This window comes from Hesperophylax consimilis, chromosome 8 (assembly GCF_061612785.1).
Source record: "Hesperophylax consimilis isolate HC1 chromosome 8, BYU_Hcon_1.0, whole genome shotgun sequence".
In the NCBI taxonomy this organism is placed as follows: Eukaryota; Metazoa; Arthropoda; class Insecta; order Trichoptera; family Limnephilidae; genus Hesperophylax; species Hesperophylax consimilis.
The window spans coordinates 24,938,252-24,963,385 of record NC_142843.1 but is presented as its reverse complement, the minus strand read 5'-3'; the positions used below and the strand labels follow the sequence as shown (position 1 = coordinate 24,963,385).

The 25,134-nt window shown below is 34.4% G+C and overlaps 1 protein-coding gene across 5 annotated transcripts in view; it reads right to left on the bottom strand.

Moving 5' to 3' along the window:
- LOC149421772 (uncharacterized) overlaps positions 1–25,134 on the bottom strand; it is a 580,320-nt gene that overhangs the window by 29,324 nt on the left and 525,862 nt on the right. For all 5 annotated transcript variants that reach the window (XM_089635090.1, XM_089635091.1, XM_089635092.1 and 2 more), the window contains one exon: positions 10,524–10,614. In XM_089635090.1, the coding sequence (XP_089491216.1) occupies positions 10,524–10,614 (91 nt within the window). The remainder of the gene's footprint in view (positions 1–10,523; positions 10,615–25,134) is intronic.

Sequence of the window (25,134 nt, the reverse complement as noted above, 5' to 3'; positions counted from 1 at the left end):
AAGAAATTCTGTGATTCTGTTTTTCTCATTTGCGGCAATTTAATTCTGTTAACATTTCTGGTTTCATAAATATGAATATTTTTAATAAATACTATTTCATTCTTAGAGTATTTAGGCGTTTGGTTATTCATAATTTTATGTATAAAAATTAACACATTATATAGCAGTCTCTTTTAGATTGGAATCCAATTCAGCTCCTCTCTCATTTGATTAACCTTTGCGTATTTGCCTTTCCTTAGTATAGTTATTTACAGGTGTGGCGAACCTTTTTGGGCCCGCGTGCCAAAAATCCTCAAATATTATTTCTAGATTGTGTGGCGTGCCCAAGCTGTAAAAAAATTAACCAAATAAATAAAATAAAATGGGTTTTTTTAAATTTTATTTATAAGCATAAAAATTACAATAGAGTTTCATAAAAATAAAGTCATAATCAACAACTGACTAACTAACTAACTAACCATTACGCCGTTTCCCCGCAGGGGTAGGCAGAGAGGACGGACCGCCAAAAAACTCGGTCTTGGCACACACTTCTTGCCTCATTCACACATAATCAATAAATGTACATATTAGTTATTTATCAATGAGATTTTTGCTGTTGTACATTCGATGATAAATTCTTAATATCTGGATCATATTACGTCACTTTTAGTAACACACACGACCAACTGGATTCATCAGTCATTCTCGTTCTTGAATCACATTTTATGAAATTTATTTCTGAAAATAATGACTCACAAGCATATGTAGAAGAGAAAATTGATAATATTGCTCTCGCTAGTTTTTTTAAATCGCTAAAGATTTCTGGAATGGCTTTCCAATTTCTCATTATTTCTTCTTCTGCATTTTTATTATTTATGTTCGTTAATCGATCGCTTTCAATTATTTCCAAATCATTTCTCAAATCAACAATTTTTTGTTTCCATAGCGAACTCGATTGGAATTCATAAATTGCATTTCAAAATCTTTTAGATTTAGCCACTCGAAAATCTCCAAATTGAGGTCATCTGCTGATACTGTATCTGGATATAAAATAAATTTCGATATCTTTTCAAATCTCCTGAATTGTTTGAATCTTGATGAAAACTCGTTGATTATCGATTGAATAACGACAGAAAATTCTTGTGTTAATTTGATTTGATCTGGCTTTTCTTCTGCAAAAAGTTTTTTTGTATTTGGGAAATATTTGAAGGTGTTAGATACAACGTCACGATAAAAAAATGTTATTTAGCTTGAAATGCTTTGATTAAATCAAACATAACAATAATCGTTTTGTTAACACCTCGCAATTTAATATTTAATTCATTTAAATGTAAGCACAAATCAGTAAAAAACATTAATTTTGAAAGCCATTCGAGGTCTAGTAACTCATTATATTTTTCAATGAGATTCTCATTTATTAAAAAAAGCCTAACTTCTTCCAAACACTCAAAGAATCTTTGAAGAACTTTTTCACGACTTAACCATCGCACATTGTTGTACATAAGTAAGCCTTTATATACGGAGTTTACCTCATTTAACAATTCTAAAAAAAATTGTTTGTTTAATCCGCAAGCGTAAAAAAAATATTCCTATCGATTTCTCTAGAAAAATTGTCAGTTCCGGCGGGGAACATTGAATGAAATTTTCAAATGTAACGTAAGTTAAATTTGAGTTGAAACAACCCAATTCTGGTTTGAAAAAAATCAACTAAATGACTGTTACATTTGAAAAGAAAAGAAGAATATGAACGATTGTTCATATATTTTCGAAACAACTGGTCAAATAAAAAAAAATAATTTTTAAACTTAAAAATTAAAAAAAAAAAATTGAACTTGGAAATCGTTAATGTGCCATCCAAATGATCAAACGTGCCACCTCGGGCACGCGTGCCCTAGGTTCGCCACACCTCGTATAGTACATCTCATTGCTCTATTTCGAAAAACCAGCTTGCTCGGTTTTTTTCGTTGACCAAATATAATATCGTTAAGCAGTAGTCTAAATGTGGCGCAATTATTGTTTTGAAAATGAGCTGCTTTTACTTTTTACTTGCGGAACACCGAGGTTGTTTTCTGTCGGTTCTGATACTGACTTTATTTCCTATTTGAATAGGTTTATGGCTATGTCAGATATCTTCTAATTTTTCTAATATTTTTTTTCCTTTCCATCGTTTCAAAGGCTCTTTTGAAATATAAGAAGGCTGCAATGGTGATTTTTTGTCAGTTTCTTTCTTGCGTGTATCGATCACTATGTTTATAGCCGTTTCGCACGAGTAATCCTGATTGCTCGTCACATAATATGTTATGTTTTTTTCAAATGTTCAACAAGTGGTTTTTATTACAATTTCTAGTACCTGTTCGTATTTTGGTAACATATTTATTTGTCTAAATTCTTTAAATTAACGATTCATTTATTATATTCAGTAGATGAGGTCCTGTCATTGACATTGTGTCTCTCAACACTTCAATACTGATCCATCTGGGCTCTCTTTTGATTTGGTTCTGTTAAGAATTTGTTAAAGATATTTTTCATCAATCTCTTTGAACACAATTTTTTCTCGGTTAAGCTGAATATTTCTCATATTTGTCTTTCTTCAGTGTTGGTATACACTGATGTAACTCTAACTAACTAACCATCACGCCGTTTCTCCGCAGGGGTAGGCAGAGAGGATTGACCGCTAAACAATTGACGGCCGGCATAGTCCAGTGGTAACGCATTGGACTGCCATTCCGAAGGTCGCGGGTTCGAACCCGACGTGCGCAAATAAATTTTATTTGATTAATTTGTGTTATTTCACAATTAATTAATTAAAATAATATATAGTATATTTGCGGCACGTTCCAGAGTGGAAGATACTACCAGTATCGCCCTGGTGTAAGACCACCATTCAGAATTGAAACGTTGCTCCAAATGGCTTTAGCCGTGTTTAGTGACTAGATCTGAATAGCCAGGTACTTCCCCACCTTCCTCTTTCCCTTCCCCACTTACCTTCAGCCTCACAACATCCCCCAATTGGGGATGCCATAGTCTCACTGGCTCCAGACGGGAGCAGTTGGGACTCTTGTGAGGTATTCAATATAAAAAAAAAAAAAAATCAGTCTTGACATACACTCCTTACCTCATTCACATTTTAACATCGTCTCATACATACTCTTCTATTATTCTGACTCTTGACATGGCCCGACTCAAGTATCTGATTCACTCGATAGTGTCATGTCTTCCTGGGGCGTCTCCGATTTCTGCTATTATTCAAATTTGCGTTTTATATTCTCCTTATACTCCTTTCTTCGCTCACTCGCTCTACACGCCCTAACTATCTAAGCGTCCCTTTCTTAATCTTACTCATTACGCTTACATCTTACGCCTTGCATTCTTTGCGAATCTCCACACTTCTCACTCGATCATACTTGGTTTTACCATACATAAACCTCAGGGATCTCAGTTCTACAGCATTTAGTCTACTTTCATCCTTCCTCTGCCAATTCCATGCCTCACTGCGATACAACAGGGTAGATACTAGAACTGCATTGTGGACTGCTAGCATCGCTTTTTTGGACAATTTTTCGCTAGCGCCAACTGCGTTCAGTCTTTCATTAATGGAGTAACCAGCATTTACCCTTCTTTCAATATCTCTGTTAGCCTTTCCATCCCTCGCATTTTACTATCAATTATTTTTAGAAAATTGATAACCTGCAAATTGCTGTCCAACTTTTGAGGATAGTTATTATTTTGGTAGCAAAACTCAAATATTTTTTATTTGAACCACTTTCAACAAAGACCGATGTGTATGTTTCGTGATCTAAATATCTCTCCTAACGGCCTATCATCTGTGACAGTTTCACTTGATAAACTTTTTTGATTTCGTATAAAATTATTTACAAAATAAATAACAACCAGTTTTGTACTTGAAATCGAACGTTTTTAGACTCCATTTGTCAAGTGATTTTAATGCCTATTACCTACAATATAAGGTATACCAAGAATATGCACATTTTTGGCTTGTAGCTTTCTCTTAAGTGAATAAAATATAACGGCATGAAAGTATATAATTCAAACTGGAAGTTACAGTGCATACAAGCAATATAGTGAATCGGATAGAATTAACAAATAACTTATAGAAATAACACTTCAATATATAAATTCTTTCAGTAATATAAAACTATCAGTATACTTATTTATAGGAAATTTTATAGTTACAATAACTTGAAATTAAAATTAATTTTGAATGTTAGAGGATTAGTTGTACCCTAATTAAGTTGTAATTAGTTGTAACTCAATTAAGTTGTAACTCAATTAAGTTGTAGCCTATGTATATGTTAGACTAGTATCTCTACTGTTGATACTGATATGGTTTACATAGTTCCCGTGAGCACTCAAGCATTTACTAAAGTATAATACATCAATGCACTCAAAGCCATGGGCCCATCGTGTTATCTCGCCTTTTTCCCACGTTGCTTTACCACCTTTGAAGTTACTAGCCCGGTCCCTTTTATAAGGTCATCAAGGATGTCATTGGATACTCAGCTATAATATATAAGTCTCATGAGTCTTCTCAACCAAATAGCGTTTTATTAGAAATATTAATACCTTTACACCGTGTTCCACGCTCATGGAGCGATGCTTTGAAGGTGATTTGATTTGAGATTTCCACTACCAAACGTATTATAGTGATTTATTTTTGGCGTATAATTTTGTGTTGCGCTATCTGTTATTTAGTGTACAGCATTACAGTGTACATATCTGCTCTGAAGATGGACACTTTAATGCTGTCAGAAAAACGTTTCTGATAGCATTAAAGTCAGGCAACGATCAGGCAAGACAAATAAGGAGGCCTAAATAAGGAGGTAGCGCAACATGGCATAATACCCCAAAAACAAGTCACTATAATTTGGAGGTAAAAGCTATAATTAACGAAAATCTAAGACAAATTTCCAAACAAAGTTTTTTAAGCAAAGCAATTCTAATTTGAAACAAACATATCTAGTGCAATCGTAGCTTTACTTTTGAGTCGTAATCCACAGGATCACAAAATGGCCACATTGAAATTTCAAATTTCTACAGAGCAAGAGAACAGCTGACCGATCGCGGATAAATATTAATTATAAAAGTGTGTTTATAAGGATGTTTTGTAAATTGCAAGTTTTTGTATTTGAGCACTAATAAAAAGAAAACCTCTTTTGCTTTATAAAATAATCACCCCCCAAAGTTTCGCGGTGTGAGTGTGGAAACCGATGTAATAATAAACCTAAACCACTGAACCCAACCTAAAATAATGAAAATAAATTCAGCAATGGGTACCGAATGTAACAGGATGTATTTATAAGTTGATAAAGGGGAATTATAATAATCCCAGTCCGATGAATCACAATTTCGCCTTTGTATCTTCAGCTAAACAAAAACAAATTGAGGGTTGCCATAAATGTGGCAGTGTGTGTGATATATCATGTGTGCAGAGTTATCACCGATTATTCACACATCATGCATGAACGGTCTAGTAAATGAAATTTAATTGCAAAGGTGTGCGGTTTACCTGTTTCCGACAAGGCGGCGGCGGCGCGACGGCCACTCGAACAGCCTGTTAGTACGGAACAACATACTTGATTGCGTTTTGCGTCGGTGGGACTAAAAGTACGACAAAGCTTTGCATCAAACCATCCAACGGGCTGTCGTCACTTGAAAGGGTAAATAACAATTATTAGCGTAGGGTCTGTGATCATTTTGTTACGCCGAAATGAAAACGTTTGAAATTTCGGTTACCACAAATGAGAATGCACGGAGAAAAATGAGAACGAATAATTTTTCAAAATACTGTTTAAAATGTGACTATTTGCTAATTTACTAATAAAACATTAGTCATTCAGAATATATCTCAACACGTATTCACGCAGGTGGCCTTTCCCTAGTAAATTCGTACCTTGACTTTGTGCTTATGTGTATATCCCCATCTGTTTATTTTTTTGTTTTTTCTTGTTTGTACCACTTAACCTCCCTTTTTCTAGTTTTGCACTGTTTTATATATGAAACTTATAAATTTGATTATTTTTCTATTTATGTACTAATTTTGTATTTGAAACTTATAATTTTGATATCAAAATACCAATGTAAAATTGTACCTATTAACTCCCACCTATGTATTGTAAGTTCCTCCCGTCCTACAATGAGTATTGTAACTCATCGGGATTGCTCTAGCAAGAAATAAATATTAAAATTTAAAATATATATATATATATATATAAAATGGACGAAATTCGAAAACATTATAATTCATTCGTTAAAGGCCTGCAGTCCCGTTTATAACAGGAAACAATTTGACTTAATAAATTAACAATATTTTATATCTTTTCAATATTTTATATTTTATATCATTCATATATTTTTTCTTTGATGTGATGCACAATTTTGAAGTGTAGTAAAATAAAAAATGGGAAAACACATTTTCTTTATGATTTTGCAGCTTTTTATAAATTCGTATTATTTCACTAACATTTATTTTTTTTACTACTATTTACAAAAGTTGTGCAGTGCCCAAGTTTCAATTCGTTTTTTTATTGAAATCATTTTTATCATTGAATAATAAAAATATAAAACGGAAAGATTCACAGATTGCACACTGTCTTTTTTATTCAAAATCAAAATATTTCAAGGTTTCATATCGCGAGATGTAAATAACGCAGAGTCCTGAAATTCTAGATGAATAAAGCAATTACTTGAGATATCATACAAGAGATGATCCGTTTTACAGCTAAGATTAGAAAAATCGCACATGTTTACGATATCTTAATTAATTTTGTTACTTGATTCTGAATTGGACAATATTATTATGATATTCTAGCGTAAATTTTCGCCGTCTTTGTTACCCGAAATTCATTACTTACCTTTGTACCTACATAATGAATATGCCGCGCGTATATCATGCGCCGAAGTGCCGAGTACCAGGGGCACACGTCGTACGAGAGTGAATAGTATAGGAAGCGACAGGTGTACCGTGTACAGTGCGAAACGGCAGACATTAATTGATTGTTAATGCTGGAGGGTGTAAGGGGGGAAGGGGTGGAAAGAGGGTGGCGGCTGAAAGGGTAAAGGGAGAGTTAAGGGGAGGTTTGTGAAGGAAGCAAGCGGAAAGGGTTGCGGTCACCACGAGGCGAAAGTTGGAGTGACTGCCATGTTGTAGTCAGGTGGGTGCATATTGTAAACGCGATGGCAGACTTCGATAATTTTGCAACACACATTATGATTATAGATATACTCGTAGACAGAGGTATATGAACTACTCGTGAAATAAGTGATTTATAATGTTCATTTAGTTTAAGTTAGTAGTCATTTTAGTCTGATGCGAGTGCAGTTCTGTCTGGTGATCATTTTTGGAGATCTTCTTGTGGGGGCTACAACAGGCTGCAGGATGAACATAGACCTGATGACAGCCAACCTAAGATTGGAGGGAATTAGGAGAAGAAGAGTGATATTAATATTAAGCGAGATATTTTAAGGTTTATGTCAGCTAGCGAACCATCTAATTAAATGTTGTTATTCGGTCAAAAAAAATGCTGAAAAATGGGCTACAACATGCCTATGAAATTTATGCAAAAGCCCTTGAGGTGATTTAATAACTAGAGTGGAAAACACTCTCAGTATCGCCCTGGTGTAAGACCACGATTCAGATTTGAAACGTTGCTTGAAATGGATTTAGCCGTGTTTGGTGACCAGATCTGAATAGCCAGGTACACCCCAACCTCTTTTCTATTTACTTCCTCACATTACAAGTAAATAAGTCAAAGTACTGAGTCACTAGTTTTAAGTTTTAGTGATTATTTGTGGGTTAGAAAAGTTATGTTTTAAAGCACCCCTAAGGTAATTTTTTGAGGCGAAAACGGATATACATAATTATTAGTACTGCAATATATAATCTAATACATGTCTGAATGAATAGAAAACATTATTAATAAACACCAGATCTCTGTTCCACCGAAGCGAGGTGTACGAAAGCAATGCGAAGGAGCACAAAGTACGGATCGGCCCGCACCTACGAGCACAGGCTCGGTTACCTGTATTAGCATACTGATGTGTGGAACCAGCGGAGAGACAATTAGTGCCAGAGGTGGGGCAATAGCTCCACCAGCGCCCGTTGCTAGGCGATAGGCAGCTATACTCCAGCCTCTGTTCTCTGTACCGGGAACAACGGTGAGTCGATAGCAGAATCAATGAAAACCTGCTTTCTCGGTGTTAGGTTCTATTCAATAGTACGCCATTTCAATGGCAGCCAAATAAGCTTGTGTACAATACGCTATACGTACATACATATATTTAGTTCTCAATTTTAAGACTTCGGTAAGTACGACATGATATAACCATCTAATATAAATACATCTATTATATTTTCACTTTTGTTTTCGTGTGTGAATGAATGCAAATCTAGGAAGCGGAAATTAACCCACTTCCCGACATCCAATCGAGTTGAAACTCGGCAGATAAGACGCGTTGTCGATGACAATGCAATCTATCTAACTATCTTCGGTGGCAATCACGTAGATACATGCGGACATATGTGAATTATCTCACACAAATATTTTTTCCCGTTAAATGTTTATTCATTATGAAATCCAACTTGAAAGAAAGTAATAATTAAAATTAACTTAAAATTGATTCCAAATTCACATTAAAAACAACGATACCGATACGAAAGCATTTTTTTCCTGAAGGAGCTATATAAAAGTGGAATGTGCAATTTGACGTTCATACTAATTAAGGCGATGCACTACGTCATATAATATTTTAAATTGAGCCGCTATCAATAACAACCCTTACGTAGATGGTGATAAGGTTTAACTTCCCGCTTAACACTATCCGCCTGTTTTGATTTATGCAAGAAAAAAACATGGCCAAAAAGTGCCTTTTATTTTATTTTGTGGATGTTCAGGCATAAATATTTTTTTTTTTGATCATTTTATAAATAACTTAATTTGCCACATTATACAATAAAATCATAACCGAAAATGGGTTCGTAAGTACGAGATTTTGAACTTTTAAGCAGTTTTCATAGGCCTTACTATTTTTTTCTGGGCTTGTAAAAAGACTTATCTAAAAAATACTAGACTTTTTCAAAGGCCAAGATATATTCTACTCGCAGTATTTAATTAAAGCATCTGAAACATTTCTAGGCGACCAAATTTTCAATCCAAAAACACATGATTTTGCATTACTACGTATGGCATCGCTTTAAACAAATGTCACCGAATTCAACAAAATTCCTAATAATTGAAATATACTTTTCGTACTCACAAATTCCATTGAGGTGGCAGGAAAATAAAATTTCGATGTAGAATTTTTGTACACTTATTCCAATACCCGCGTGCCCAGACAGTGCTATGTTCACTTTTCAGTTCGACACTATCCGACTTATTGTATTCCCGCGGCCAATCAAATGATATGCCTCTAAACTCGTACAATACCACGAATGTCAGTCCACAAACAAACGTCCTAGGTAAATTGCGTGTTCAGACCAGACAAAGCGTATTTTACAGGGGAAGGTTGGCATTCTACTAAAGTAGTCAAAGTTAGTAGTGGGATTTCCCAATTACAGCCCAGGCCGAGCGTCGACAACTATTTGCAATATGAGGTAGAAATCCGCGCCGAAACACCTGTATCAGGTGCCACGCATCGCGTTTGCCTTCCGTCCTGCGGAAACCCAAGCCCTGGAATCGCCTGAAATGCTTTGAAATTCAAGGAAAGCGGCACGGGGCGGTGCGGCGGGCGGAACCATTAACTATAAACTGTGACTGTGATTGTCATGTCGCTAAACTAAGGCGGATACATATTTAGTAGCGAGTTAATTCATTCACGGAAGCGTGGTGACGTTTTAAAATAAGTTAATGTTTATTTTAAACTGAAAATAAATGTTTAGCGAGAAGTCAGCAGATTAGAAGGTATACGTTTATATACACAATAATACAAGTATGTAGCAATGGTGTGCGTGTGCACACTACAGTGAATTTTATTCAGGTTTGTCATAAACAAAATTGCGATTTATTAATTTTAACAAAAAATAAATAAACATCAATATAACAAGCTAGCAAACCGCACGTTGAGTCAGCGTCTAATAAAAAAATGGTTTTATTAAAAATTGTTAACAAATACCGTATATATATATTTTATTTTATTTTTTTATTATTTTTATTTTTTTTTTAAAGAAAGACAAACATTCCCGGGTTACGAATAATCTGACAATATTTGAAAATCTCCTACTACCACCACAGTAAGCTGAAAATGTTGCTTGTGTTGTGATGGAGGACTTAGCCAGCCGAGGAATTGAACACACTACGCCTGGGTGGGACCCAAACGCGATGTCAACTCGGCCACCGACCGGTCAATATTTGAAATACATATTACATATACTCGAGACGTAAATTTACGCAAAACTTAGCCAAAGTGTTCGATGAGCATAAAAGGTAGCGATGTCTCCTTACTCACTGCAGCCGGTTAACTCTGGTACCAGTTATGCGTGGCCTAAAGCAACTTGTGGAGAGATTGCCAAAGAGAATATGATTGCTTACCTCGAGAGCGGTAGAGAGGGAAGATTTCTCCTGCTTTAGTGCCTCGACACGACTTTTGTACTGCAACAGAGAGTGAACCGTCTCTTCCATCCTGCGAACAAAAATTATTTCATTAGTAATTAATTTGAAGACTAAACGTTAAAAAATAAAATAATTTTATTTTTTACCATAATTTAATACACGAACTAATCAAACATTCGGAGCCAGTGTGGCTATGGTACCACGCTGTTGGGCAATTTTCAAGCAAGAAGAACAAAAATAAAAAGATTGAGAAGCATTCGACTATTATTGAGATCTAATAATAGTGATATTTAACAAATTGTTTTCGCGTGTTTTTTATTAAATGGCGCCATCTCAAAGACGTTTTAAAAATAAATACAAAGTACGTTAAAAAATTCTTGACTCACTATGATTAGCAAAAGCTTCAAATTTATAATATGAATATTTGAATAGCGCCACCTGTGCGATCTTTTGGTAAAACTATGATTATTCTTGCGGGTTTACAACTTGAAGCTATTTTTTAAATATTTTGGGTTTTAATAAATAGTTAAACAGAAACGTATCATAGTACCTAAAATACAATTATTTGCATTTTTGAAAATTCAACAGAACAAAATTTACTATGTTTTTTGAAATTTTATTAGATTCAATTTCATGTAGGCCTCACTGGGTGCTTTACCCATAATGAGGCCCACATTTTACACTTTAATAATATTTAATAAAAACCAAATATGACATCATAAATTTAAATAAAATAAAATACAATGATAAAGACGAACATTAATAAAAATCGTAGAATATGATGAATTGTATGGTAGTAGTATTGTGTATTACATTACGTTGTAATTTTTGTAATATCTCCTATTTTGTTCTTTAAATATGTTTTAATTTGATATCTCAAAAGTGTTTTTTTGTTTCCCTCACTTCTTGTATCGAGTTGTTTGTTTGTATTGAATGTTTTTATTGCCTGGTATTTGTGGTCTCCTTGTCCAAAGCTTGCGTTTACTTTCGGAGATTTTATGTTTTTTTGTGAGCTTGACTAACTGGTCTATTAAAGATAGTTAGCGTGAGTGAAAAAAACTTTTTATACATAAATGTTCTAAGTTGGTTACACCTATTTAATAAAATATAAATAGTCGCACGATAAATGGAGAACCCCTCTTCTAAAAGCTGCAGCTAAATGTCATTGCGGTGCCATTTATTATGCACCGCAACTTCAACGTTTCGTTTGAATTGTACCTAACTGATTGGGTTAGCGAGAATTTGCTAGAAATGTATGTTAAAAATATGACTGAAAAAGGGGTAAGCTATGCAATCGCTGCACTAAGGCATACTATAATATAATATCGCGTGTTGTTTTAATTTCAGTGGTATTCAAATATTTTTAGACTCGAAATGTAAAACATTAATATCGTCGGCTATATCCAAATGCTGGATGAAGACCACAACTGCCTCAACTAGTTTATCTCATCATTTTAGGGCAGCCTTGATCTCCCTTTCCATGAATTTCTTATTGGGCGCCGCTGAATGACGAGATTTTTGAATTACTATGTACATTGTAGAAAGGTAACCAACAAAAGGTTAACGTCCTTTGAATATGCACTTTCCGATATAAAAATAAACGACAAACCAACCTTTATTGAACCGAACACAGGAAGTTGCCTACTTTTTTTCGCTGTCGCCTTCGGCTTCAAGGAATAATTAATACTGAAAATGTGTACATTTTATACACAACAAAGTACGGGGAAGCAACTCGTAGAAAGCACCCATAGAATCTCGTTTTAAGTTTCCAGAAGACGGTCTTTCAATTTTCCTCATTTTCATTTTAGCGCTACCCAGTAAATGTTTTAATGAGTTGGAACATTATCTATGGAAACATAAAAGGTTGACAAGGGAGAAGGGAGAAGGGATGAGAAGAGCCTTTCAGAGGGTCGATGGTTGATGTGGGAAGACTTTGCAGATGAAATTTCATTCTGTCTGCTGTCTGTGCTATGCCTAAATAGACGACCAAATTAAAAATGTATTGCATTGAAGGGATTTCGACAATATAATGATGGAAAAACCCTTGAAAAACCCTTGACAAGGGAAAAGAAAGCTGTCAATCGTTTGAGGAAGAACAACAACATATTTACTGTAGGTTTATTTGAAAAATTATTATTTATACACAGATAAAAATAAGTAGTGCTGATCTATTTAGAATCTATTCAAATGATTGATAATCTAGTTACAAACGGGATTGAAGGTCTTTAACGAATGAATTAACAGGTTTCCTGATAAACTTTTGGTGAAAATCGAATATATTATGACGAAATATTTTCACGATGTCCGAACGAACACGTGTTCTGCAATCGTGAAAATGTATTTTCCGTGTATGTGTACGTACATTGTACGAATTATAGATCATAAAATCATAACCCAGTCAAGCTTACTTTCTGGTTACAATTAATTTTAAAAAGTTCATGAGTAAATGTGCGTTATTTGCTGTGCAAAAAATGCATATTGAGGTGGCATAGTTACTTTTTATTATTTTATTTATATTTTGTACGATAAGGTATTGTTTGAGGGATGTTTAACAATTACTTTATTATTTTTACGCAAATTTAAACTACAATGAGTATAATGAGATGGCCAAAAACTTGATATGCCTTTGGTCAAGTAATTACAAAGTCACATAGATGAAAAAAGTTCTCTCATTATATAAATTTGAACAAAGTAAGCTTTACGTGATGTTAGAGACAAAAAAACATACACAACAAATTCATTCAAAAAAAAATACCGACTAAAGGATGTTTTATGAAAGATGGAGATAATTTGAAGAAAAGTGAAGGCACCCCGCTCTGAAGCCAACAAATTGTTACATAAACACATTCGTACAGCACTCGTAAACGACCACGTTTACGAGCTTACACGTTTTCACCTTCTGTGATTGACTACGGGGCGCTTCCGAATAATGGCTTTCGAAAAATAGCTTTTTAAGGGTGGCATATTTCTTCTAAAATAAACTCAATTACCGCACGTGACAGGTTAAAACACTGAAAACGTCCATAGACCGCGAACAAACATAAGCGGCTGTTAATAAGGACGTCATTACGGCTTACAGGAGAGGGTGCGTCAGACACAAGCCTTACTTAGCGACGCCTGAACAAACAATCATATTAAATATGCATCCCGTATCGTCCTTTTCTTTTGCCCGTGTCATAAAACGTCTCTCGCAGGAACTTGCTTAAGTGCCGTTTAAAAATAATACTGGTACAAAAATAATCCCTAAAATATTATAGTACACGCAGGATTGGTTTTGTCATGAAAACACTTGGAGTTTAAAAAAAGGATCGATTCTGTTAAAACATGGCATCTTCTTCAAATAGCTATTTTTAGTTCATTTATTTTTAGTTCTAGCAAACTTTAAGTTAGTGGAACTATGACATCTACATAATGTTACGCGATTGAGAGAAGTGAAAAGGAGAAGTTACAAAGTAGCCAGCTATTAAGATTTGTTCACTAAACTCAGCGAAAGCCATTTAAAGTAACGTTTCAATTATTCGGAATGCTTGTCATTCATCCGGGGAAATTGAGAGCAGTATAAGAGAAACTGTGGTGAAGTCACTAACAAACTGTAGTGAAGTCACTAACAAACTGTAGTGAAGTCACTAACAAATTGTAGTGAAGTCACTAACAAACTGTAGTGAAGTCACTAACAAACTGCGGTGAAGTCACTAACAAACGATAAAATTTGATTATAGCTAATCTAATATAAAAACTGCACATATTTTCAACGGCCTTTATCACATTTGCGAAACACAAAAAATATTAAATTTTTAACTACTGTATTAAATTTATCATATTGTTTGTAATGATTTATTTTATTTTTATTAATTTGTTTATTTCATGGAAAAACGTCGGAACAATATACATATAGCTTTAGTATTGTTTCGCTCGCCATGCTAGGCGTATACCCTGTGTTATGTACTAGTAGTTATACGAGATGAACAGTTGACCTCTCAACTAAAAAAGCCGGTTTCTAATTTTCTCTCATTTAAAATATGAAATCCAAAAATTTCCTCGTAAATCATAAAATTTATAAGTAGGTACTTAAATGCCTACCTTCTTCAGTATTAATCATTTCACATTTGAAGACAATATTTTTAATGAACCATTAAAATGACCACCATCTTGAACCGGAACAGGAACGTAATAATTAAATTTACAGACTAAATGGTCGAGTTAAAACAGGACTTCGCCACCTACAGCAAATTATTTAATAAAGGGAATGTTTAATAATATATCTGTACTAAAACTTCAAAGCTTTTAAAGCAGCTCATTAAAACAAGGAGGCAACATTTTACAACGCATTGCTTGCACCATTCTTCCATCGAATTGACCCAATAAGTCCCAATTGAAAGCAATCAATAGGGATGTAAAAGGCATAACATGGAAAGTAAATAACAATAACAAACCCCCGAGACACACATCAGTACATCAGTCCGTACCACCAACCAACCGAAACGCGAGCGCCGAACCACAAAAAGTGTAGAAGTCGTTATAGTTATGGTTACTTTGGATCAAAAATATTTGGCGGTTCTTTAACCCTTGAAAGACAGGGGCGAAATAAGGAACACAAAGATGAAAACTAAACCAGAAAACAGCAATTTTGGTAACATAACTTCAAAATAACATCAAATTATTATGAAATCCATTCTGTCCAAGATACCAGTTTGTGGCAGTTACACTGCTTTTAAAAATATTTACAATCAACGCTACATTCAAGTGCATCAAATCTAAGTAATTACTTTATTCCCCGACATAAGCCAAAATAAATAAAACAGAAAGAGAGGGCCCTTACTATTAATATGGTTGTTTATCAATTGTGTACAATTTAAAACAGGTTTATTAGTAAGGGGGAAGAAGACTTTTTTTTTGGTTTGTCAAAACTCTAAAGTGCACGACAGAAATGACGAGAAGAAAGAACTGCACAAATTTCATGATCGCGAACTAAACATATGAGAGTTTTTGGCGTTTCATAAGAAAGATTTATTGCTTTATAGTAAGTTTAAGGGCCGTTACTTAACAGAACTTGAACAATTCATCAAATTTTAATGTTAATAATCAAGTTCTGTTATTATTCCATAATGGGCAAGTTATTTTACAGTAGTTGCTAAACTATCTTGACAGTAAACAGATTTCAACTTGACTTTTGAATTTTGATGAAGATCTGTGAAACAAGAAACAAGTGAACTATTCCAAAATTGAAAATGTCAACTTGACCTAAAAGTCCATATTGTAAATATTCAACATTACAATTCCACATTTAAAAATTATAAAAAAAGGGAACAGAACAATAACAATGCCGCCCTGCTAAAGAATCGGGCCTATCGCTATCGGCGAACCACTTTCTTGTGAGTAATCAAGCAATAAAAATGCGCTTAAATTCCGGGGCTCGGTGACATGCGCGGGCCGCGGGCCGCGTGCCCCGCTCAACTTTTATTATTATTTTACTATTATTACGGACCTAATATTATTGGCAGACATGTGACGGCATTTTTGATAAGCCGCGTGTTAAACGTATATTTTATTTTGTATTTTGGTAGAAATTTCGCATTCGATTAGAATTTATATTTTTTATTGTTTCCTACAGCAACGTTATGTTGATAAAATGTGGATTAGCAATATCATTTCAATACGTGCGATGAAGAAAGGAGAAAAAATGAGTGGTAAGCCACGTACCGATAGTTCAAATCTTTTTTCAATACTTCAATTTAAATTTACACTTATGTTTTCGGTAATGAATGAATGCAAATCCTGGAAGCGTAAATTAAACCACTTCTCGACATCGGATCGAGCTGAAACTCGACAGATGGACTAGTTGTCGACGACAATTCATTCTATCAATTCTTCTATCCTTAATCCTTATCCTTAATATATTTTGGTGGCAATCATTTACACGCACGTGGACATATACGGATTTCTCTGAAATCGGATGACATTACAGCTATTAATATACCAAATAAATGTCGGTCCTAACCATACAAGATTTGGCGCATTTTTAACGCGGTTGAATCCAGTTCCTAGGCAGGAAGATTCAATCCATCAGATCAAATCAGATTTGTTTTTAAGAAAATTTTTAAATTTGTATAAATGGCTACTAGCCGGTTCAAGGCCAATTAACGAAAATTGAAGATAGATGAATTAAAGTAAACAAAAAAATTCACGTTTTATTTCTAAATTTACGTTTTCTAAATTAATTTTTTTTTTTTTAAACTTGAGATATTATAGGTAATATGTTAGCCGAGTGGGAGGTACTCTTTATTGCATGAGGCAAAATACCATTATTCAGGTATTGCTACTATGTATACTGACCAGAGCTGAATAGCCAGGTAATTTCTAACCTTCGTATTTTTCTCCATCTTTCCAATCTCTTTTGTCACTAATTTAACTCTCACAACAAAATAAAAATTTTAATTATCGTAAAATTAAGTTTTTAAGACGAAAAAGTAAAAGAATAATTTATTAGGTAATTTACAGAAATCTTTATCTACAAAGTCTGTAAAGCATTTTTATTATCTCGCAACATGACATACTTTGAAAAACAAACTACATACCTAGTGTTTTGGTGAAACAAATATAGCCAGTTTGCGGTAGATTTACTCAAGTTATTTAACGTGTTACTGACCGTTACCGTTAACGTTAGGCTCTCACAAAAACTGAAATACGATTCAGTATCCTGAAAGGATGGGAAACCATTGTTTTGGTTTACGTTCTAGGTTCCGGCAAAAGATTATAAAAGTGTAAAAGATTTTACACGACGATGAATGCACGCGTTACTTCAAACTAGCACCTGAAGATGATGGCGGTACCCCATTTAAATAATTAAATATCATATAATAATTTGGGAAGCGTTTATGTGTACCGCCGCTCCGGAAACCATTTATTGGATAGGCAAAAAATTCAGAAAATTAAGGAATAATAAGGAAATTACTGAAACTACGCTTTTGATGGGATATTCCCTAGTATCGAGGAGATTATATGTCGAGAGAGTCTATAGTAGGCTCCCTTGAATTGACTAGCAATGCCTGTTAAAATAATATGGAATAAACAAAAATAATTATACAGCCGTACTAATAAACAAAACATTTCCCAACCGTTAAACGATGTTTTAGTTACGCATTGAATAAAGACTATACGAGCTCAAATTCAATTTGGTACTAATAAAAGACTGTGCTCAAAAAAAGAGCTGGCGACACGTTGTATGTATTTCAGCAGACAGCTAAAATTCCCGTCTTGAGAAAGTGAGGTTATTTCGGACATATTATTTTTTAATTGAAACTATTTGAGTTTACCCAAATATACTAGACAGAAACATTAAGTAAATCTCGCAAGACACCATTCGAGATTTTTATTTTATACATCAGAATACAGATTTATTCTAAATCGCGGTAATAATCACTTATACAGTTATGGTGATCTAATCCTCGTTGATTCTTTCACAATTGGTTCACACAGGGAGTTTCAAATTCGTGACAGGATCTCATAAGGGCAGATAGGCTGGCCTCTTCGATAGTGTGCGGAGACGTTGCGGGCTCATTTATTGGTCGAGGAAGTGAGCTCATTTATTGGCCGGGGAAGTGAGCACATTTATTGGCCCGGGAAGTAGGAAGCAGAGACACGTAGCTGTGAATCACTTCCTCGGGAAGCGGAACGAGTTACTTTAAATTATGTACAAATTGTTGTTTGTGTTGTTGTTTTAATTATGTATCCATGGGAAGGATTCATATTTTAGTGACTTCAGGAAGGCATGTTATAATAAGGGTTATTTAATGGAGACTAATCAGGACGTATTCTCAATACATGGTGTCCGGAAACTAGTGATACAAGACGGAAACTGCTGAATCTATATCACATTTGGAGTTGATTTCGTTGTATAACTTTTATTGATTTGAGCTTTCGTTTTCGAGTAATTGAGTCTAAAGTTGGAATTTTTTAAGTAAAATTTGAAAAAATCGATCACTAACGGGGTCGCTAGAATAATAAAAAATTCTTTGATAATTTGTATATTTGAAAATTCACTTCAAGGGCGCTCTATTCATAAATATGAACTAATTATTGTATTTTAAAATACGCCGAAGTGTAGACCCACCTACAGAAGATTTTTTAGCCATACAGTTGTCGAAAAACCAGGAAAAAAAATACAGTGTGTGGCAAGCCTACGCACGACGGAAGTGAAACTTTTAGTATTCTTCTCTCTCTCTTTTCATTTCATTATTCTTGTGCCACGAATGTTTTTCTCACTTCTATCTCGTCACACTCATTTTTGACACCAAAACTCTGTTCCAAATCGAATAAACCACAATCAATTACGTATTTCACTCGTATTACACTCACCGCGCAGTACACGAAGCAAGCAGCTGATGCCTGGCGTGGCGTCGTTGGCTAGAGAGAGAGGAAAAGAGAAAAGAGAAAAAGTTAAAAAAAAATCCAAATTCTCAGAACAATTTTTGAAGTGAAACTACATCGAACCAATATAATATGCAATCAATATAGCGATCAAATTCACATCAAACAAATGCTCAAATTAGTTATATTATTGTCAGCATGCTCCAGCCAATAAGGTAATCGAAGTAGATAACAGGTAGATCATAGGCGTTATAATTAACGAAGGCAAATTAAATTAAATACAAAATATTATTTAAATACTCCATTAAGAGTTTTACTGAAAACAATATACGGAACACCAAATAATAATGAATATCGTATTACCCTTGTACGAAATTAATAATTAATCAGATGACACGTGTCGAACGCATTAAAACAGACGAGTTCACGGATCCTCGTCATGCGGGCTGTCATATGTGGGGCGCAGCGCGCCACGCCAAGCCACGGACCACGGCCCATCCCGGCGCACAGTGGGCTGAAAATCGCCTTTCATAGACATAAAGACTTGAATTTTCAAGGGTATTTTTTTGGCTAGATATGGATTGTGCTGATCATTACTATGCTATAAAATTTCGTATGAAGAAATTGCGTTGCAATTGCAAATTTAATAGCATATTAATGATCAGCAGAATCCATTTCTAGCCAAAAAAAGACCCTTGAAAATTCAAGTCTCTATGTCTATTGTCTATGGAAGGCGATTTTCAGCCCACTGTGCGGCGGGGCACTTCGCGTCAATTATGAACAAAGCTTCACCGAAAAGCTTGTGAAAAATGTGAATAAATGAAAGCACGCTTCGTGGAAAAATACAAGCGTACGCACTCCTCGCAAATGAAATATTCTAGAAAACAAGTGATTTCAGGTCACTTCGTAAAAAAATTACAACGTTTATAGGAAGTATAATTATTTTGATAAAAATAATATCCACCTTTTTATAAGAAGGCGTAATTTATTTGCTATTTTCACCAAGGATTGCTTTTTTCACGCTCGCTTAAAAGAGTTTTCTGTGTAGGACGTAGAAAATTAGACTGGCATCTTAAAAGGCTGGCTTGGAAGAATGCTTTATCGACTCGTATTTTGGAAAAATAAAAGAGAACATCTGTGGGAAGTCTGCAGCAGCAAAAAACATCTTTGTGATCAATGGTGAGGTTTAGCGTAGTTAAAATATTTTCAATTTGTCAATAAGAAGTTTGCTTAAACAACCCGTCCCTAAGTGATTCGACGTGTTAAAATAACATTTGAATGAAACCAAAATCAAGCTGTTAATATCGCATATTTAAAAGGTCGTAAAATTAAGAAAAAAATACCTATGCCGTAAAAATATAATAAACCGTTTCCATAACATCCCCCAGTGATTCGTTGGTGAATTAGGAGGGGTGCCCGGGTACATGGGTTGAGGTTTGTGCGGGTCTTGGCTGCGGGTGAATCTACCCACCAAATGCGTGGCGGGCCGGATTAAGAGAAAGACCCTTGATCCTTTCCCGACGAACTCTCGCGACCCATCGTTTTGCACCTCAATGGGAGAGATGGATTCGTAATCCGTATCCGTCACACCTGGACACATTGACACCTTAGAGTCCCACCCACCCCTCATACCATTTTCCTTCCGAGAACTTACTCTCCTTCCTTTCTTTAAAAAGACCTTCCACACAGCATCCCTCAGTGTAAAAAAAGGTCGCTGTAGGGTATAGTGCATTTGACAATGATTCAAAGAGAAATGAGTATTGTTATTTTTTTATTTAATGTGTATACACTACAAGGTATCGGCGTTTATACAGGGTTTTCCAATAAGAGATGTTATTTTGATTTTCAATAGTAAAAGATCAATGGTTTCGTTGCTTGTGTGGTACAAAGCGCTGCCTTGTTGAAAGTAAAATTATCACATAAATATAAATAAACATCCCATCCCTATCGGCTAATGTAACTTTTTTTCTTACATAAATATTATATATATTCACTAAATAATTAAAATACCTAACTGCTGGTTTTCCAAATAAAATAAAAAAATAAAATAAACGTTATCCAGATCAATACCATCTAATTTCGGCCATAAAAAATCATTAATCATCTCTCGATAGCGCAATCCATTCACCGTAACTGTTACTCCAGCCTCATTTTCGAAAAAGTAAGGTCCAATGACTCCGCCGGACCATAAACCGCACCAAACAGTCACACGTTGAGGAAAGAGAGGCTTTTCAACAATAACTCTTGGGATTTCCAAGCCCCAGATGCGACAATTTTGCTTGTTGAAGAAGCCACCGAGGTGGAAATGGGCCTCATCACTCAAGATGATTTGCATTTGATTCACTCAAGTGAATTTTAATAATTTCAACAATGCGTTGTTGAAGCGTGTATAGTTCCATTTTTATTAATGGCGTAGTTTCTACTTGTCAAATGTCAAAAAAATGACAGCTTCAAAAGTAACATCTACCAAAATAGCGGGCTATTCAAAATAACACCTCTTATTGGAAAACACTGTATAACATCGATAAATAGAAAATCTAAACTTAAAACATCAACTGCTATGAAATTGTTAATTTATTACATGAAAAGTGAACACGCTTATATTTGTTTTGTTTAAATCACACGATTATGAGAGAATTATATTAAAAGTGTCCCCTGATTTGTAGAATTAAATTGTGTCGAAAAACAGTCGGTTGAATAAACCTTGAGAAAATATAGCCTCCCGCAATCCGGGGCCGGGGAACTATTCCGCTACGCCCTTAAATCGGGGAGGGGGGTTGTAGCAAGGGTAGGGGGTGTCTGATAGTGATCTCGATTTACTCTTATGGGGCTAATGCTGAACGTTTTTTGTAGTTCAATCTCTCTTCATGGTATCTGAAATCTGCTTAAATGGTAGAAATATAATATATTTTAACAAAAGGATAAAATATTCCTATAGCACCGTTTAACAAATAATTCACCTCATTAATTATTAATATTACAAGCATGTTAAAAAACCTACATAATTAATAAGTTGTCATTATCTACTAACGAACATACTTTGTACCAATAATCATTTTTGAATTATCATATCGATCAATAATCAATTCGAACGGTAGGTGTACGAAAGTGTGGCTGTTAATAAAATAAAATATTTGTAAAATAGCACGTCTTGATAGAGGATATCCGTAGTGAGACAGACACAGTAACAAGATGTATAATCATTACTTATTTATATGTACCTAATAAATCTTTTGTAATAAATACGTTAAAAGAGAATTTTTTCAAGTCCCAGCTGTTCCACGGTCTTAAAATGCTTTCGAAATACAAAATATCTGATTTAAGAAAAATTTAAAAAATGCTTACTCCTACGTTGGAGATCTTAAAACAATTATGATATTTAGCAGGAAAAAACATTGTTGGTTGTATATAGAGTCTATATTAAAGAAACGTTTTCCCAAGTAAAATGCATAAAAATATATTTGCCTGGTTTTCAAATTGTATAAGTGTTATACACATTTCTGTAACAACTCTCCAGACCAGGTGGTGTATAACGAATTCATAAATATTTTAGAAGAAAATATCAAAAAAATGATCTCAGTTCCCAGGATATCATGAATATTTAAAGCGGAATCCAATAGGCGATATTGATGCCGAGCATAATGCGTAAGGGCGCAAAATTTTCGCGTCACTTTCCCCGTAACATGCATCAGCCAGCGAGCGGAGGGAACACCTCTCCAGCCTTCCAAGTGCCGGAATGTACTAGGGCTCTGGAGGCCTCCGTGCAAAGTGCCACTTGTGAAAATATTATATCGCTGAGAGAATAGAAAAGATGCTAGTCAGCAGAGTGGTCCAGAGAACACTGGGGAAGGACAGGGGGAGGGGTGACGAGGGTCTGAGGAGATCCCAATATGAAGCTTAAATATGATAGAGCTGATTTTGATGTCCCATTGACCCTAAAAATGATTATTTAAAGCAAGGAATGATTCCCACAAACACGAAAAGATTTTTGAATATTTAATCAATATTCGAACATGAGGTAAATTCACAAAATTCACTAGCGATAGACTGATAAAGTGAGCAAAAAGATAGGCAAAGTATTTAAAGTGGAATTATATAATTTAAAGTTTCATAAAAACGATTATCAAAAATAAAACGACTTGATTATTTTCTTGAATTTATCTATTAGATTTTAATTGTAATCAACCGATTGAGTCAATATCGACTCTCTATCAGCGGAAGCCTACCAAATTCAACTGAGAATCATTTGAAAACTTTAACATTTAAACTGAAAACAACACTCGATAATAATGGAGGGGGACTTAGAACAACTTATCAGTCAGGCATCGTTAAAAACAATCGGATCCTTTCCAGGAAAAGGACTCGGAAAGTTTCAAATTCAGTTTTACAGAAAATTGCCTGAGCTCCTTGCCGCTTTCCATTTTAGACCCTTTTCAGTGAGTATTTCTTGGAACTGCATCATTGAGGCTAAAATATATTCGCCGACAACGGTTCGTAAAAAAACCCGACAAACTTAATTTACTGTGTTTACCTAGCAATTTGTTTTGTATTTGTGGCATTATTTATTTTGCAAGGACAATGCATTTGAAACAAAGGGTTAAAGATAGTTTGTGCTTCCTGCAAATGATGAAAAGAAAAAGAAATCCAGAGTTTGTTTTTACACATTTCAATAACATATTAACAGCTGCTTTGACCAGCCAAATCCTTCTCATTAATTACCTAAGCGTTTGTTTAATGTCAAAAATAGGTACACCTACTTAGACACGATACAACTACAAATAAATAATACATACAAATATTATTGCAGGTAACTCCTAGTCGAGAAAACGATTTTTTTGTAATTTTTTTTCAGTTCAAACTTTGTGGAAATAGAACTATCCAAGTTGATCGAAATTTACACTAAGCTGCATCGGTAGGCAGGTAGGCACGAATACCAAAATACGCTCAAGCCGATTTTCAATAAATATGTATCTCAGATTGTTAAATGAAAGCGGCCGTAAATGGCTCAAAATACGAAAACTAAGGCCCAGTAGTTTTGCAGAAATTCAAATGTAACATTGTCATCAAAAGGCCATATAGTTTTATTTTTTATTTGAAAGATCTCCGTTTCTACGTGCGTTTTAGCTTTCTATCAGATTGTACTAAAATGACAAGCTTAACAACATGATAGTTGTCTTCTTCTGCTGATCACAATTTGTTCAAAAGCTGAAACGGACTTAAAATCGACATTTAATTGAAACCTTTCAAATGTTCAAAAAATGGCGCAACATGGCCATTTGATGACTTTGTATCATGTGAATTTTTGCAAAACAACTGGTCCTGTGAGTATAAATGACATTATTTACTTAATTTCGAAATAAGCTGTGCGGCAAATTTGTTAATTACCTACATCAAGAGTAATTAATATTCAAATTCGGATTAAATAAGCAAGCGGTGTTGTCATAATCTTTGATGAATGAATATCTTCGCCAAAGAATGGAGGCTTCTAAAGCCGACGATCCACACAAATACCACTTCCACAACTCCAACATCCCGAGAGAGAGAGGATTTACATAAATAATTTCTTTTGTTCCTCAAACGGGAGAGGAAGTGGAGTGAATTTAATCGTATTCAAATTGGAAATCGGATTTGTTCCAAAGAACTAAATAAGATATTAATAACTTGGCGCAGATGAGAATTGTATATTATTTGGTTATCGTATTGTTTAGGTACGATTATTACAATGCACGTAATCTTTACCTATTTATGAGATAAAGGTTACAAAATTTGCATCTAATGTGGTATTTTCTGTATACTTTAATCATGACAACTCACATTTAAAATAATATCAATACTGGAGAATTTACGATATATATAGATAGTCGTAAACTCTCCTAAATAAATGAAGGCTTCAGCACGGACAAGCCACCCAGTAAGGCCAACATTACTGGAAAATTTTAAAATGTAAAAAATTTGAACCAAATAAAAAAAAAAAAATATATATATATATATTTTTTTTTAATCGATACATTAGAAGTATTTTTTGATTAAACACACTAATTGTGATTGTCGGTGCATGCATGCATGATTTGTAATAATCCTGCATAATGCGTAATCTTATTCAAGTTCAATGAACTTTTAATTTTGATAATTTTAACTGATAAAAATAAATCATATCTAACAAGCGATAGTGTAGGTACTAATAGTAGGTATTTGTTTAATGTATAATTATTTCTTTAAAATG